General features: G+C 48.4%; 1 protein-coding gene across 1 annotated transcript in view; it reads left to right on the top strand.

The window, feature by feature from the left end:
• The first annotated feature begins 8,342 nt into the window (after positions 1-8,342).
• TMEM132C (transmembrane protein 132C) overlaps positions 8,343-16,829 on the top strand; it is a 305,189-nt gene continuing 296,702 nt past the window's right edge. Inside the window, exon 1 of the mRNA XM_074356073.1 lies at positions 8,343-8,663. Coding sequence (XP_074212174.1) covers positions 8,579-8,663 — 85 coding nt within the window. The 5' untranslated portion in view covers positions 8,343-8,578. The remainder of the gene's footprint in view (positions 8,664-16,829) is intronic.

Raw genomic sequence — 16,829 nt, 5'->3', positions numbered from 1 at the left:
CTTATCCTCCAACTCCCCCTTCTGGACTTTTTAATGTCTCTACGATTATATAAGGTCTCATTCCTCAAGCAAGTTCCCTCTTCACAGTGGTTCTGCTTCTCTCAATGGACCTCAGCTAACAGTGGCATTGGCGTTCCATCAGTCAAACACAATGCCAAGGACAAAGAGAAAAATCTTAAAAGAATTACTGAGAGAAGACTTTTCAACAGAAACAACAAAAGGCAAAAGATAGTGGAATATTCTTTATATTTTCCAGCTCTTGGCTAAAAATGTCACTCTGTACATCAGTCAAATACAAATGCCAAAGAGCTTCTGGATTTATGTGTAAATGATTTTTCTTCTCACCAGCTGTGTTTCTAGTCCCGCTGGCGGGGGCTTTAATCGCTCTCCTGTCCACTTAGGCAATGGCTTCAAGTGGGAAATGCCATCTGCAGAAATCCTATCAAAGATGGGCCCCCCTCCCCGCCCAGGGAGGATCTCGACCTGACCTCACAAGTCAGAGGCAGAGAAGCCAGTCGTGGCCAAGGTTGCCTCTGGGGAAGAAAGACACTCAAGAGTGTGAGATGCTGCTGAACCTAATGGCGCTCTTAGGACGTGTCTGCCACTTTGCTGAGACCCGGAAATCTCAGCTTTGCTTGCTTTTTTTTTCCCCTCGGCCATCAGACTATGCCAGCAGCTGCCACCAGGGGGCACTGTTGACTCTGTAACCATCGGAGGGAGCAGAGCTGTTTCTTACGTAAATTAACGGAATTGGCCTTGCATTGTTCCCTGTGTCAAAACAACACGATTTGGGCAGTTTTCCATTTGAAGCTCAATCTTTTTGTTGTTGTTGTTGTTGTTGTTGTTGTTGTTGTTGTTGTTACAGGCCATCAGAGAGTTTTCAGGGGAGTCAAAAAAAATGCAGGGGCTCTGGCTACAAAGCTCCTTTCGTTATGTGAGAAAGATGGTTGAAAACGGTGAGTCATAGTCATAGGTGAGGAGTGTCCCTCCTTCCCAGAAACTGGCTTGCTCTGCCGTGAATCTTAAGCAGCGCCAGAGCTTAGGACGCCGATCACGGTCGGCCAGGATGGGCTTTAAAAGGCAGATTAATATTGGAACTTAAGAGCTGTGTTGCATCCCGCAGTGGTGGATGCGTTTGGATTGAATTATTTCTTATGAAAAATGCAAAGTTGAGGTCCTAATGAGGAATGACTATAAAATTGAAAAAAACCAAAACAAAACCGAACCCTTAGAGGTGAAGAGGATGAAGCCGATACAGCAGCCGAATCCATCACAGCTCCATGTCAGTGACCTTGGAGCTGGTTTCATCTGTATCTTCTGCCTGGTGGTTACGGGGATCACCCGGGAGTAACAACTGCTGTTCCTGTTTCTGGGCCGTCCTATGTTCCTGTCTCATTCTTTCTCCCACAAAGACTCTGTCCTCCTGGCTTTCTTTTCCATCTTCACCGTTAATCTCCCAGCATCTCTGAACCCTGTGACCATACCTCCTCAAACGTTATCATTCTGAATTTATTCAACAGTATTTCTGGAGTGCAGGGTGTGTTCTGGCTCTGTCCTGGGTTCTGGGGAAATGGTTGTGGGAAGAAAGACTTTGCTGAGTGGGGACATTTGAAAGGAGAGGATAAAATAGCCAGGACATGGAAGCAATCCCACTCCTGGGCATGTATCCAAAGAAAACTCAAATCCAAAAATATACATGCATTCCAATGTTCCTAGCAGCACTATTTACAATAGCCAAGACATGGGAGCTACTTAAATGTCCATTGTCAGATGAGTGGACAAAAAAGATGTGAGATATATATATATATATATCTATTCAATATATATATATATTGAAATATTACTCAGCCATGAAAAAGAATGAAATAATGCCATTTGCAACAACATGGGTGGACCTAGAGATGATCATACTAAGTGAAGTAAGTCAGACAGAGAAAGACAAATATCATATGGTATCACATATGTGGAATCTAAAAAAAATGATACAAATGAACTTATTTACAAAATGGAAAGAGACTCACAAAGACAGAAACAAATTTATGGTTACCCACAAAGATAGAAAAAAGTTTATGGTTACCAAACGGGCAACGGGTAGGGAGCGATAAATTAGGAGTTTTGGATTAGCAGATACACACTACTATATATAAAATAGATAAATGACAAGGCCCTACTGTAGAGCACGGGGAGCTATATTCAATAGCTTGTAATAGCCTATAATGAAAAAGAATCTGAAAAAGAACATATACATACATATGTATAAATGAATCACTACATGGTACGCCAGAAAGTAACAAAACATTGTAAATCAACTAAACTTCAATAAAATAAAATATGTTTGAAAAGGAGAGGAAATTAGAAGGAGGCGACATCAGGGAGGGAGAGCAGCAGGTGCAAAGTGTCTGAGGGGAGAAGGAGCAGAGCCCGCACAGGGCAGAGAAGCGCGGGCAGAGTCGGTGGGGTGAGGTGGGCAAGGAAATCACTCTCACCTTCCCCGGCTCTTACCACATGTCCTTTGTGCCTGTTTTCTGGTGTCTATTCAAGGTGTTTGTATATGTCTGTTATCTCCCCCATGGCACTCTCTGAGGACAGACCCTTTAGCCCAATGCTCATCCAGAGCAATCGCTGAACAATGGCTTATAATCAAAGAATGGTGAGACGTGGAGAGTGTGATTCCTGCAACAAGACCCGATCATCCAAAAAGGAACAGGGGCGCAGCTGAGTGGGTGTCATGCAATGGATGTCCATGCCTGGTGTTGCAGTGAGGATGGGTTATGTTACTGCTCAGTAACAAACAACCCCCAAATGCCAAGCAGGCATCACTCATTCAGTCTGTGTGTGTGTTCGCTACTGCTTGGCTGGGGACTCTGCTCACCCAGGTCATGGGCAGACACCACCCTGACTCAAGGCAGACGCCACACTTACTCACTCTGAATATCGGGTTTAGTGACGGGTGGGTACTAAATGATTTTTATTAATGGACTGCATGGCAAACTCTCCAACATCCTGCTGCTCCTGGAAGGATGCGATGCACGGAGTGTGTCTAGGATTGCTTTGTGTTGAGACGCAGGAACGAGTTTTAACTTTGGTGAACTTTTCAAATATTCATAGTTTGGATAATAGGACTTTGGGTAAATAGGTAGGAAGTAGAATGAGGGAAGGGTGCAGGCAACTGCTGCACGGAACATGGCCCACTGAGGCACAGCGTTGAGATGATCTGGGGGCTTCTCAGGGATGCAGAGCAGTGAGCGACTGAATCAGAATCATCACGTTAACACGTTCTCAAGGCGACACATATGCACAGTGAAGACTGAGAACCGTTTACTCCGAGCAGGGATCCTAAAGCCAGGGTAACTGAGTCTGAACCCCAGCTCTGCCAGTTACTAGCTCTGTGACCCTGGATACGTTCCCTGAACTCTGTGTTTCAGTTTTTTGGTTTGTCTATAAAGAAGCAAAGTCATAGGGTTGTTGTGAGGGTTCAGTGACTTAACACGGCAGCTACCAGGAGGGAAACAGGATTAGCATCAGGTGTGGGGACGTTTGAGCATTGGTCCTAGAAGTTGTTCTCAGAGGCTGAAGTTCACCGCATCCTACCTGGGGAAGCTGGGCCTACGTTCTCTCCAGGGGCAACCAACCTCCCTGGAGGCCGAGTTCCAGGACAGGCGCCAGAGCAGCCCGAGGCAGCGGGAGTTGTCTGCGAGGTTAAGCGGAAATCTGAGAGGAACTGTTTTTCAGAGCTTGCTGAAAATAGAAAGGTCTGGCAAATGAAACCTGATACAAGGCGCTGGCCTAAGCCGGGGGCACCTCACGCAGGTGACCAGGACACCCAGTGTAGGGAACGGGCAGACCTGAGCACACTCTTGAACACGGCTCCGTGGAATGAATGATTCCAGATTCAACCCCACTTCTCCCACTTCCCGGCTGGGTGACCTTGAACAAGCCACTTAACCTCTCTGACATCAGTGTCCTGGTCCGTAAAATGGGATAAGAGTATGGATCCGTAGGGTTGTCAACAGGGTTATTTGGCAATTAACAAGCACCTAATAAATGTGATTGTCATTAGCGTGGCTGTCAGTCAGCATCATTACCGTTACCCGCGAAGGGAGCCGGAGGTGGACTGGGAATCTCGGTTTCCGCGTTTGTGTGACGGGGCTGGTCACCTACGGCTTCACCAGAGTCATTCTTCGGACAAGTGCTTCTTTTTGTGCACATACTCACAGGGTTTGGGAACATGGGGTGAGCAGGTCAGCCTTCCCCGCCTCCCACCCCCGAGCTGACCCGGGATGGGGGGAAGACTCAGAGAAATAAACACACACATGATCAAGACTGAGGTGGTCATGGCGCCCAGCGCAAGTTCCCTAAGAGTTATATCCTTATCGCACGGTCCGAGGCTGGAATGTCTATCCGCGTGCAGGAGGGGTGGGGGTGTGGAGGGAGGCAGGACATGTTGCCTTTGCATCCTGCTCCCCCCCACCCCACCTACTCAGCCCCACCTGAGCCAGGCTGAGATCCTAGAATTTTCTCAAAGGAGAGAGGATACAAAGGTTACGGCTCTTATCAACGGAAAGTCCAATTTTAACTCCTAGTTGGCAGCTGCGAGCTGATGACGCCCCTTCCGGGGCAGGCGGGGAGCTGATTTTTCAGTGCCACCCCAGCCATGTCCAGGCAAGTGAGTGAACCTCCTCCAGGCACCTCAGTTTCCTCACCTGTCCCAGTGAACCCCCAAGGCTGCTTCCCCACCCACACCCCCCAGTCTTTCCTACCTCCCTAAAGGGTACCTGGGCCTAAACCCTGGACTCTTCCTACTTGCCCACAGCCCACACCATCCATCGGCAAGGCTTTGCCTCCCCCTTGAGCAGGCAGCACAGTGGGTCCCTGCCTCCACTTCGCCACCCCAGCCTGCCTCCCCAGTCCGACCTGGATAGAGCAGGCGGCCCGCCCACTGTCAGCTCTTAACTGGCCTCCAGGCTTCCTCTGCTGCCCCCTACAGGCCGTGCTCTGCCAGAGGCCAGAGCGGTTTTTCTGAAAGAAAAACGTCTTTCCTTCCCCTCCCTCCTGGCCTTGGCGCTTTTGGTTTTCTCCTCCTATGCCTGGAAAGCGCTTCTCCCAGAAACCTGCGGGTTTACCCACTCCATCTACCCTCGCTAAAGCTGCACCCCTAAATCAGACTTCCCCTTATTCTGTTTTACTTTTATTCATCGCACACATCACTGTCTTGTGGGATGGATTTTTTGTATATTTCTTTAGCGTCTGTCGCCTAGATTGTAAGAGCCACGAGTTTTGGACCTTTGTCTGCTTTGTTCACTGCTAGAACCCCATATCTGGGCCTGACGAGTGACAGGCAGTAGACAAATATTTGTTGAACGAGTGAGATGTCAAAGGAGAGTAATGGTGCTCCCATCACTATTAGTGTGAGCATTAAATGAGATGGTGTCTATGTACATTAACAAAAATGCCAGCACAGAGTGCTGAACACATGCCTGCCTGCCTGCCTGCCTGCCTTCCCTCCTTCCCTCCTTCCTTCCTGTTTTTCGCCTCTAATAGCATGCACCGTAGTCAGGACTTGCCATTAGATCTGCAGGACAACCACAGCTGCCTTATGAGGCCAACATATAGCCGTTCTTTTCCACGTTCTTAGTAATGCACACCAATGGGCCCCTGCCTAGAGGCAGGCCTTTTAAGAAGTTCCTGAGCTAAATTCACAAGTTCCACCCCTCATTTTAGGCAATATTAAGAATCTGGAATTGAAGCACGAAGAACAACAACAACAACAGAATAATCTGAACTTGCCTTTTTGACTTACAAACCCCGGGCAGATGTGGAAGCAGTGGGTTTCCTCTTTCCAATATCTCCTCTCTCCTATAAATCATGTTAATTGTCTCCATGTGCCCACAGCCCGCAGGGAGTTTTGCAATAGCCTTTGAGGAGATTAGTGGTCTCTGATGTTGGTTATGAAGTTCAGAAAAGCATCTGGAAGTAATATAAGTGAAGGAATTAATGATTTGGGGGTTAAAAAATACATGCCTTAAAAAAAATAAATACAGGAAACTGTTAGCTCAGGGATGTCTACCTTCACACTCCTGTTTGCGGGGCGGGGAGGGAGTTAACTAAAAAAGAAATCAACCACATTATCCCTTTTATTTTTTTGTTTGGTTTTGTGTGTGAGTGTTTGGTTTTTAGAAGGCCACGTGGTAGATTAAATGAGATTTGCAGAAGAGAGGCACCCATTACCTGCGTATCCTTTTGTGCATCCTGGAAGAGGCAGGAAGGAGTCTCTCGTAGGTGATCCTCGGAGACTCCGTGGTTTCAAGGCACATCCGAGACTCGGATCACCCGAGGAAGGCAGGTGTCCCCGGGGAACTGTGAAGAACATTTATCTGATGGAGGCTCCTCTTCTCCTTTCAAATTTTTGCATATTTCCCTGTGGTTTGTTCAGTGTCCCTGTTTCTGATTATTTGAAGCATGGTGTCCCGGACCACAACCTGCATTTGGCTTTGCATTAAAGAGGGTGATACTCTGTTAAAAGGAAAGAAATGATGTGTGGGTGGAGGGTCTGGGAAGGGGACAGGGAAGCAAATTGTGAACCTACAAAGGAGAAGAGCAGGGGAGCAGTGGGCATAATTTGAGGCCTTTTCTTTTGTTCCCATAATCAGACAGGAAGGAGAGAGAATGCAGTGGACCCAAGCTCTCAGGAATGATGGGGTATGCTGTGTTTCTCACTGAGGCTGGAAATATTTAAATGAAAAATATTTATTCTCCAGAGACTTTCAGGCCAACAAATAAAAATGAGAAGGAAATGTGCCTTCCATTTTAGGAGCCTGAGTCTGCTTTATGACTGCCTCCCAAAGTTGTGTGTGAGCTAGCTGGATGAACTGAAGAATTGGGCAATTATCAGCCTAGTTCATTTAAAAAATGAAGTCTCTGCTACCCAGGACTGTCGGAACCAAGGTTTTACGGTTGTCTTTCTGGCCTGGCTAGTTTTCACAGCTGCCATCCCCCGAAATCAGGCAAGCACAGTGGGCTAAGAAGACCAGAGAGCCCCCTTCCTTCTGCAGGCTGTCGGGAAGCCCAGGGGCACCCAGCTGGGAGGCGGGGGTCCGGGGGTGGGGGGTGCCCTGGGAGCCTTTGCCCGCCCCCAGGTTCTCCTTATGCTCGGCTCACGATCCCCTGTAACTGCACTGGGATGGGAGAAAAGGATTTGCGGGGCTCACAACCCTTCACTTCTGTTTTTTCTCATCCAATCTGGGATTTTTTCTTTTCTTTTGAAATTCATTCCTGGCTCTGGTGACCAGGAGTAATGGTGACACGTGACCCAGTGGGTTTCTTTTCCTGGGTTGGACTGAGTCGGCCTGGGTGAGAGCTGGGCCTCTGAGCCCTACCCCTGAGGAACCCAGGACCCCTAGGGACCCCCCAGGCGAGGCTGAGGGGTTTGGGGAAGCGCACCGCTGGGGGAGGGCTGGGGCCCCAGGGCAAGGCGTCTGGGCCCAGAATGCACTGTCTTTCACTCACGGACACGAGGGGCAGTTGGGGTCCCGCATCAGCAACCGTGCAGGCAAACAGCTGGGATCCAAGCGAGGAGGGAGGGCGGCGCTCGGAACATGGGAGAAGGGATATCGGGGACAAAGTGGGGTAGCGAGTCCTTGTCTGAATCTGCAGAGAAATAGCTGTTGCAGGCGCAAGTCTGATTGAGGAGGTGGGGCATTCCCCCGGCCCCTAACGGTTAATAAAAATACACACGTGGGGTGGGGGGTGTTTGCGATATTCCAACAGTACAGAAGGATATGTGGTGGAAAAAGAACCTTTCTGTCACCCTGGCTTTCCAGTCCCCTTCCTGAGACACCGTGGTTGGCTTGCTTCACACACACACACGCACATGCCTCTGTAGCAACTGCGTCCCTCTTGAGTCTGTTCTGCACGTTGGTTTTTCCCACAGAAGCATCTTTCCGGGAGATCTTTCGGCATCAGCTGCATGGAACTTTAAATTTCAGATGTCCCCAGCTTTCAAAGTGAAAAATCGTGGGACAAGCTGAAGTTGAGGTGCGAGGAGTGAAGACCCCTCACCCCCGGCCCGCCTCGACCCCCGGAGGTTGTCGAGGGTCCAGCTCCTTCTGGAGCGGCGGTACCTGCGCGGGACTCTCCCGGACGCGGGGGGAAGGGCGCGAAGGCGGGAGGCCGCAGGGAGGAAGAGCGACCCCGCGTGAGCACCCGCCCGCTCCCCGCGCGCGCGCGATCGCCTTCCCAGCGCGCCTGCTCCCCCACCCGCCTCCCGCCTCAGGCCAGGGGCGGGGCCAGGGGCGGGCCCTGGGTGGGCGGGCCCGGTGGGCGGCCCGGGAGGCGGGGCGGGCCGCTGCTGCCGCGGCGGCTGGAGAAAAGTTGTCCCGGCCAGAGCGCGAGCCGCCGCGGGATCCGGAGCTGCCGCGGCGTGCTCCCGGCAGGGGCGGGGCGCGACCACCGGCTCCGCAGCCCGGCCGGCCGACTCGCTGCCGGGGGTGGCCCCGGGACATGGGACAGCCGGCGGGGGCCGCGAGCGGGCGCTGCGTCCCGGGCGGGCGGCGGGCGGCCTGAGCTGCCTGGACGCAGGATGCGCTCCGAGGGCGCGGCCCCCGGGCGGGTGGCGCCGCTGTGCGGGGCGCTGAGCCTGGTGCTTGGAGCGTTGCTGGGCAGAGGTAAGGCGGGGGGCGTCGGTCGCGCGGGCTCTCGGGAAGTTCCCCGCGATCCCCCGGACCCCGGGCGTGGGGAGCCGAAAGGTGGGGGTGTCGTGGGGACCTGGGTGAGGGCGCCGGTCGCTGGGCATGGAGCGGCCCCTTCCTGAGATGAGCGAACCCAGTTGGGCGCCGCGTAAGTGAGATAGGGGCGAATTGGGCAGCTCCGGTATCTCCGGGTTTGAGGTGCTTCCCGAGGGTGAGGAGGGGGCGTGGTTGAGGGACACTCTGTGTTTGTTCAGCGTCCCCGAGTCCCGTGAGGACTCAATCCAACCCCAGCGCAATCAACGTGGAGCTGGGGGTCCAGGAGCGGGGAGCCGCGTTCTTTGCGTCTCCTTCCTCCACAGCGTGGCATGCCCCTCCTCAGCTCACTGGGACTGGGACTGGTGACCCACGAGGGCAGACCAGGCCCTCTGCGCCCCCTCGCCCCCTCCGCGGGGTCCCGAGGACCAGTGTTGGCCCACGGAGGAATGCGCTGTCACCGCGCAGTTCCTGGGGATCCCAGCCTGGGAGAAACCCGAGACCCCTTCTGGGGACCATATGTGTCCAGTGTGGTCTGCAAGTGCGCAGAGATGCCGCGCGGGTGGGAGAGCCGGCGGTGCATCTCGGAACCTGACCTGGGCCTCCCAGCAGCTGGGCCTGGGTCAGGGGTGGCTTTCGCCTCAGTCTCCTCATCTTTACAGTGGGAATGACCACGGTGCCTTGGGCTTAAGAGAATTCAGGCAGAGAAAGCTGAGTGCCCAGAGAGCTCGCGGAAGGCTGATATTCTTAGGCCGGCTGCGGTTACAGGCGTGTGGGGCCCGGGCCGGCGGCGGGAGGGCCGGCGAGAAGGGCCTGGAAGCCCGGGAGCCGCCGGCGCCCCGCGCCTTTCCAGCCGGGCACGGGCGCCCGGGGCCGCGGGCAGGCAGGGAGGCGGGAGAAGGCGGCTGCGCGCCCCGCGGCCCGCCCGAGAACCGGGACCGAGTCGGCGCGTGGCAGACGGGGGCGCCGCTTTTCCGCTGCCCGCGCGGGGTCAGGGGGCTCAGGACCATCCGGTTAAAGCGAGACGCGCACGAGTGTCCCTGCCCTTCGCGCCGCGCCGCGGCTCCGGCCCCAGCCCCGGGCCCTGAGCGGCAAACCGAGTCCAGCCTGACGAGAGTCACGGCTCTCTCCCGCCTGGAGCTCTCCAGGCTGGGCTGGAAATGCATTCGGAGAGACAAGTTGCCAACTGATGTTAAAAAGTAGCGTTTGCTTTTCAAAAGTCATTGCGCACTGGCTGAAATTCCAGAAAAATCTACTTTCCTTAAGGCTACAGGTTTCCAGACACACCAACCAGACAAAATTGCTGTTTTAAATAATGTCCCTTTCTCCCAGGAGCTCCAGGTAAACAGGAGTGTGTGTGTGTGTGTGTGTGTGTGTGTGTGTGTGTGTGTGTGGGCACGCGCACGCGCGCACGCCTGCGCTTGGGCACGTGCGCGGATGTGAAGGGATGGGGCACACTTTTCTGTTTTATTCCAAAGGGCAAACATATCTAGAATCTGGTGCCTTAATTCTGCTGTTAGCTCTGGGTTCCATCATTTCTAGGACAGTTTCCCCAAATGTAAAATGGTCGTTCAAAAAAACCCCCCCAAATCCTTCTGGAAACACTTCCAGTGATGTTTGAATGGATATAAAGCCTTCTGTAGAGGGGGGTGGTGTCACTTTAAATTGAGCGAAGGGTGACAGAACCCCATCAGGTTTTCTCCCTCTGTGAGAGGTTTTAATCCGGTTAGAACTCTGCTGAATGTGCTTTTTAAAGTAAGTTGTGGACTTTCTTAATCAAAGCTTATATTCCTTTTCTTCCTCCACAGAGAGGATGTTCCTTTTGATTTGGAGAAGTGGCCATTAGAAATGTCCAGGGGCAGCGATTTGTTGGAAAGTGAACTTGGGAATTTTGTTTTGAAGATGGTACTTAGACAGAAAGGGGTTGGGGGTGTTGGAGGTAAAAGGGAGGTGTCCCACCCCTCCCCCCAGGCCGCCCCTCCCCCTGGCTTCCTGCTACCTCCGCGTGGTTTTCTCTCCCTGCTTTTGCTTGACAGTTTTCACCACGTGGTTTGGGGGCTTCTGGATCTGCAGCTCATCCTTTGCAAAATGTTTTTCACTTTCTCATTACGGAAAGTGGCAGTTCACTCCTCCCTTTGAGTCTTCTGCAAAGAAAATGTTTGCTCCCTAAGATTTCCTATAGAGAGGAAAGTCTTCTGACCTTTGTTTACATTCGTGCTGTCTTAAAAAAAAAAAAAAACAAAAAAACCATCACTGACTCTTCCTGCCCAAGGATTTCAGTGCTGATTTCTGGAATCCTTGAAACCACTGGTCAATTTTTAATACCGATTGTAAGTTTATTTTCAACTGTGGATATAAGGCTCTGTAATTCCTCAGGGTTTGGAACAGAATCATTGCTCTTGAGCGGTTCCATAAATAGGCCAGGACATGGGAAGAAGGGAATCTTCCTAAGATGTAAGATATGGGCTGAGGTCGGTGTCGTGAAGTGTCCTTGAGTTACAGTTTGAGGAACTGGCCGGGTGTAGAGCAGAGGAAAGGGCGGTGGTGGGCTGAGACGGTGAGGTGTTGTGATGGTTGTCAGTCACATGGTGACCCCTGGGAAAGTCACACAGGCCCGGAGTCTCTTTTCTGAAATCTGGGGCCAGATGTGTTTCCGATTCGGAAAGCAGGTAGGTAGGTAGACAGACGGCGGCACTGGGTCATACACGAATATTGCCTAACGTGTGGGCCGGGCGTGGGGTTGCACCTGAAATTGCTGCCATGCGGCATTCTGTGTGAAAGAGTCACAGAAAGGAGGATGAAGTCCCCGAGGTTGAGGGCAGCCTTGGTCACCAAGTGAATTAAAAACCATCCAACCTTTGGATTGTCAGAGTTTGGGGATTTTGAACTGCCGATTTGGGATTTGGGGCTGGGCAGATTTCACGAATAGGAGGAGGTTGTGGGCACGGCGGGGAGAGGTCCTTCTTGGCTCCCCCAGTGCACTGACGCCGGGCAGTGCTGGTCACGCCTTGTCCGACGTACACTCGAAGTCCACGCGCGCTGGGCACCCTTAGCACACGTTCCTTCTGCCCAAGTTGAAACTCCCCCCCTGCATTGGAGCCTCTCAGAAGTGATTTCAGCTTCTCGGAAGCCGTGCTGTGAAAACACCAGGCTCCCGGGCTGGCCCCGGTTCTCTGCTCTACACCCACTGCCCTTCGACGAGCGCTTGCAAACTTCAGGACCCGCAGACAAGCACTGTTCTGTGCATGATGTTAAAAAAAAAAAACCTATCAAAACTGAATGGGCTCCCCCAAATTGGGAGAATCCACATAGCAAAGTCGGGACTCCCAATTTCCCCGAAGACTGCGGGTGCTCTGCCAACCGTGGGTGTGCAGTCCCCAGGAGCAATGTCTCGCCAGAGCTATGCGTGGGGGTCCCCTGGCCCTGGAAGGGGTGGTTATTCAGGGCTGCTCTTCCCTCTCCTACCTGCCTGCCCCGTCCCCTTGGCCATTTGAGTTTGCCCCTCCCAACCTTCTTCCTTCATCTCATTGTTAATCACAAGGGTGGCTAGAGTTAGACAGAGGAGAACTCAGAACCTTCAATTATACGAGTAGTTAGCGCTTTCCTGAGCAGGGGTTAAAACGAAGCCTTTGAATGTATTAGATATTTCATACATCCGTAGTCATGAGAAGCAAGGTTAATAAAAATGAATCTTTGGTGTATTAATTGGAGTGAAAGGGAGTACTACTGAATTAATGGAATAAATGGAAAGTCTGATTGATAGAATATTCTTACAGCAACCTACTTTGTGGAAAAGTCAGGTTTATTAATAAATTTGCATATGGCAAAATCCACCGTTTTGAGGCCAGAGTTATAAATTTTGGTAAATGCACATGGCCGTGTAAATACCAACACAATTAAGGTACAGAACATTTCTGTCACTCCCCAAAATTCCTGGTGCCCCAGGCGCAGCCCCTGGCAACCACTGATTTGTTCTCTGTCCTTAAGAGTTTTGCCTTTTTCATAATTCCATAAAAATGGGATCATGTAGTATGCAGCTCTGAATCTTGTTCACGTGGCATGATACATGTAATATTCACCTGTTAGTCGTCTGTTCCGTTTTATTCTTTTTAAAATTGAGATACAGCTGATTTACAATGTTATGGAAGTTTCAAGTGTACAACATAGTGATTCAAAATTTTCCAGGTTATTATCTATTTATAGTTATTATAAAGTATTGGCTATATTCCCTGAGCTGGACAATATGTCCTTGAAGCTTATTTATTTCATGCATAGTAGTTTGTACCTCTTACTGCCCTCCCCCTGTTTTGCCCCTCCCCCTCCCCACTGGTCACCACTAGTTTGTTCTCTGTATCTGAGAGTCTGCTTCTGTTTTGTTTTATTCATTAGTTTGTTTTATTTTTTAGATTCTACATATAAATATTATCATACAGTATTATTGTTTCTCTGTTTGACGTATTTCCCTAAGCATAATAACCTCCAAGTCCATCCATGTTGTTCCAAATGTCAAAATTGCATTCTTTTTCATGGTTGAGTAGTATTCCATTGTGTATACATGCACCACATCTTCTTTATCCATTCGTCTGTTGATGGACACTTAGGTTGCTTTGATATATTCGGTATTGTAAATAGTGCTGCTGTGAACATTGGGTGCATGTATCTTTTTGAATTAGCATTTTCACTTTCTCTGAATATATGCCCTTGAGTGGAATTGCGGTGTCATATGGTAGTTCTATTTTTGGTAGTATTTTGAGGAATCTTCATGCTGTTTTTCCACAGTGGCTGCACCAATTTACATTCCCAGCAACAGTGCACCAGGGTTCCCTTACTTGCTAAATCAAAACTGCAATGGGAATCACCTCACACCTGTTGGAGGTTTATCATCAAAAGGGCCACAAATAGTCTGTTCCTTTTTAATGCTGTATACTAGTCCACTGGATGGATAGACCACCATTTATTCATTTCCTGATTGATGGACATTTGGATTACTTCCGTTGTTAGGTGTTTATGAAAAATATCACTGTAAATATTCCCAAACAGGTTTTCATGTGAATGTGTTTTCATTTCTCTTGGGTAATCCTAGGACTGGGATTGCTGGGTAGTATGATAATAAGTATATATAACTTTATCAGAAACTGTGAACTTTTTCCAAACATGGAAACGTTTTGCATTCCCATCAGCAAGTTGTTTTGTATCATCTTTGTGACTTAGGGGGAGGGTACAGCTCAGTGGTAAAGCAAGTGCTTAGCATGCGGGAGGATGTGGGTTCAATCCCCAGTCCCTCCTTTACAAAACAAAACAAAAAGCAATGATCAGCTTCTTTGTAACTTAATGTTCTCTGTTTTGTTTTGTTTTGTTTGATTTTTGTTTAGCAGTACTAACAGGTGTGTTGCAGTATATGTTTGAAGTTTTAACTTTCATTCTATAAGTAATGATGTTGAGCATTCTTTCTTGTGCTTATTTGCTGTCGTTATATTTTCTTTGGTGAAATGTCTTTTTCAAATCTTTTGTCCATTTTTTTATTGGTTGTTATCTTCATATTATTGATCTTTGAGGGTACTTTATGTATGATGGATACAAGTCCTTTTTCAGATGTGTGTTTACAGATATTCTTTCCTAGTATGTCTTTGGAAGAGCAAAGTTGTTGGCTTTTTTTTTAAATAAAGTTTGGTGTGTTTATTTTTTTTTCTCTTAGTAATTGTGCTTTTGGTGTCACATCTAAGAAATCTCTGCCTAACCCAAGATTCACAAGGATTATCCAAATGTCTATAGTGATGTTCAGGTATCTTATATTCCTGCTTATTTTTAATCTTTTTGTTCTGTCAGTTATCGAGACAAGTGTTGAAATCTCTGACTATGTTGTTAGTTTATTTACTTTTCATTTCAGTGCTGTCAGCTTTTCACTTATGTATTTGGAAGCACCATTTTAGGTCCATGCATGCTTGGGACTGTCATGACTTCTTAGTGAACTGACTCCTTTGTCATTACACAATATTCCTCTTTATTTTTGGGAATAGTCGTTACTCTGAAGTCTGTTTCATTTGATATTAATATAGCCACCTCAGCCTACTTTTGATTAATATTTGCATTGTAATATCTTTTCTGTCTTTTTTTTTTTTTGGAAAACTAATCTGTGTCTTATATTTTATGTTGATTATTTATAGAGGGCATTTATTTGAAGTTTGCCTGTTTATCCAATCTGATAATCTCTGTCTTGTAATCATCATGTTTAGACCATTTATATTTAATGTGATCACTCATATATTTATATTGAAATCTATCATCCAGCTTTTTGCTTTATGCTCCATCAGTTGTTTACTCTTTTCCCCTCTTTTTTCTGCCTGTTTTCCTACTGGATGTATTTTTTATGATTCCATTTTATCTCCATATTGGCTCATAATTTATACCTCTTTAAATTTGAGTCATTGCCCTAAGGTTTACAAAATATATCTTTAATTAATCAAAGGCTGCATTCAAGTTATGTCATACTGCTTTATATGCTGTATAAGAAATTTAAGACAATATAGCACCAATATTTTTTTTCCTTTTCAAGCATGTACATCTTACACCCTGGGTCTAGCTAAGAAAATTTTTACTTAGAGATTATTTGTATATACTTTGAAGAAGGATACCAATTATGTTTAACTGGCTTACCTTTGTTTCTGAGTGGGGACTTCTGATAGCCTTGAAATAGGACTTTATTCTTTCCTGCCCGTATGCTGAGCTGAACAAAAGTGCTTCTGCACCTTAGAGATTTACAAGTTACTGCCTTTAAGGAGAGGACAAAGGTAAAATACAACCCAGCCAGAGTCTGAATTAGCAAAGTTTCCAAGACAGTGGTTATAGGTATCTCCCGGAGTGGGTGAGTCCTTGTCTTCTGCAGTGCGTACATTTCTTTCTTTTTTCTTCTTTTTTTTTCTGTTTAACGATGCTCTCAGTGGTATATTAAGAGTGTTAAGTCCACATTTGCAAATGTCTGGGATCCTAGGTAACTCAAAGACTTGATGTAGAAGACCATGTCTTCTCTACATAAATTTTTATTATTATTAATTATTATTATTATTATTATTATTATTATTATTATTATTATTATTATTATTGTGTAGTTGACATATAGCATATTAGTTCCTGGGGTACAGCATAGTGATTGGACATTGACAGACATTATGGATTGGTCAGAGAAGTCTAATAACCATCTATCACCAGACAAAGTCAGTGCGATAGTGTTGGCTACGTTCCCCGTGCTGTGACTGATTTATTTTACAGCTGGAAGTGTGTACCTTGTAATCCCCTTCCTTTTCTTTTTTGTTTTTCGTTTAATTGAAGCACAGTCAGTTACGATGTGTCACTGTCTTGTGTGCAGCCCAGTGTCCCAGCCACGCATAGACATACATACACTCTTAATCTCCTTCTGTAAAATACTTCGTCTCCCTTGCTCAGCACCCTTCCTGTTGGCAGCAATCTGGCGAGCTCTCACCTATGGATTAATTACGGAGGGTCAGTGTCATCAAAGCAGAAGGATGAACTTGAGCATCTGTCCTGCTAGGCGCTGGGCGAATTGGTCAGAAGCCTCTGGTGCTAGCAGCAGAAACGCATCAGGGCCACCTAAGGAGTCAGGGGTTGGGAGCTTCTGGCCCTGAAGGTACGGAAAAGGACTCGTTTCCTGAAAGTCTGAAATTTCCTGCTCAAGATCCCTTGTAGTTACAACTGTTGTCAGGGTGTCACTGCTGGGAGACAGGGGCCCTGACCGTTGTATTTGGTTTTATCTGCGCCCGTATTTTAGATTCCAGAGAAGAGAAACCCAAGACCTTGACTGAACTTTATACTCATCCAGGAGTCTTGAAGGAAAGCTACTCCCCAGTGGGCTGAACCAGGATCTTTCTAGGGAGGGATGGAGTGGGGTGGGTGGAGAGCCAGGGTTGATCATTTCCACTTTTTAAAAGCTCTTCGGGCGATTCTCAGGTGTTTCCAGGAAGGAGAACAGGTTCCTTAGGGCCGACTCTGTCTGGGAAAGATGAAGACAGTCTGATGGACAGCTCCACCATGAGTATTCAAGAGAGAAGTGATGAATCTCTTTGAGTTAATTCTTATTTTGTGGCTGGCTTTATT

This window comes from Camelus bactrianus, chromosome 32, assembly GCF_048773025.1.
Source record: "Camelus bactrianus isolate YW-2024 breed Bactrian camel chromosome 32, ASM4877302v1, whole genome shotgun sequence".
Classification (NCBI taxonomy): Eukaryota; Metazoa; Chordata; class Mammalia; order Artiodactyla; family Camelidae; genus Camelus; species Camelus bactrianus.
This window is presented reverse-complemented; position numbering and strand designations above follow the sequence as displayed.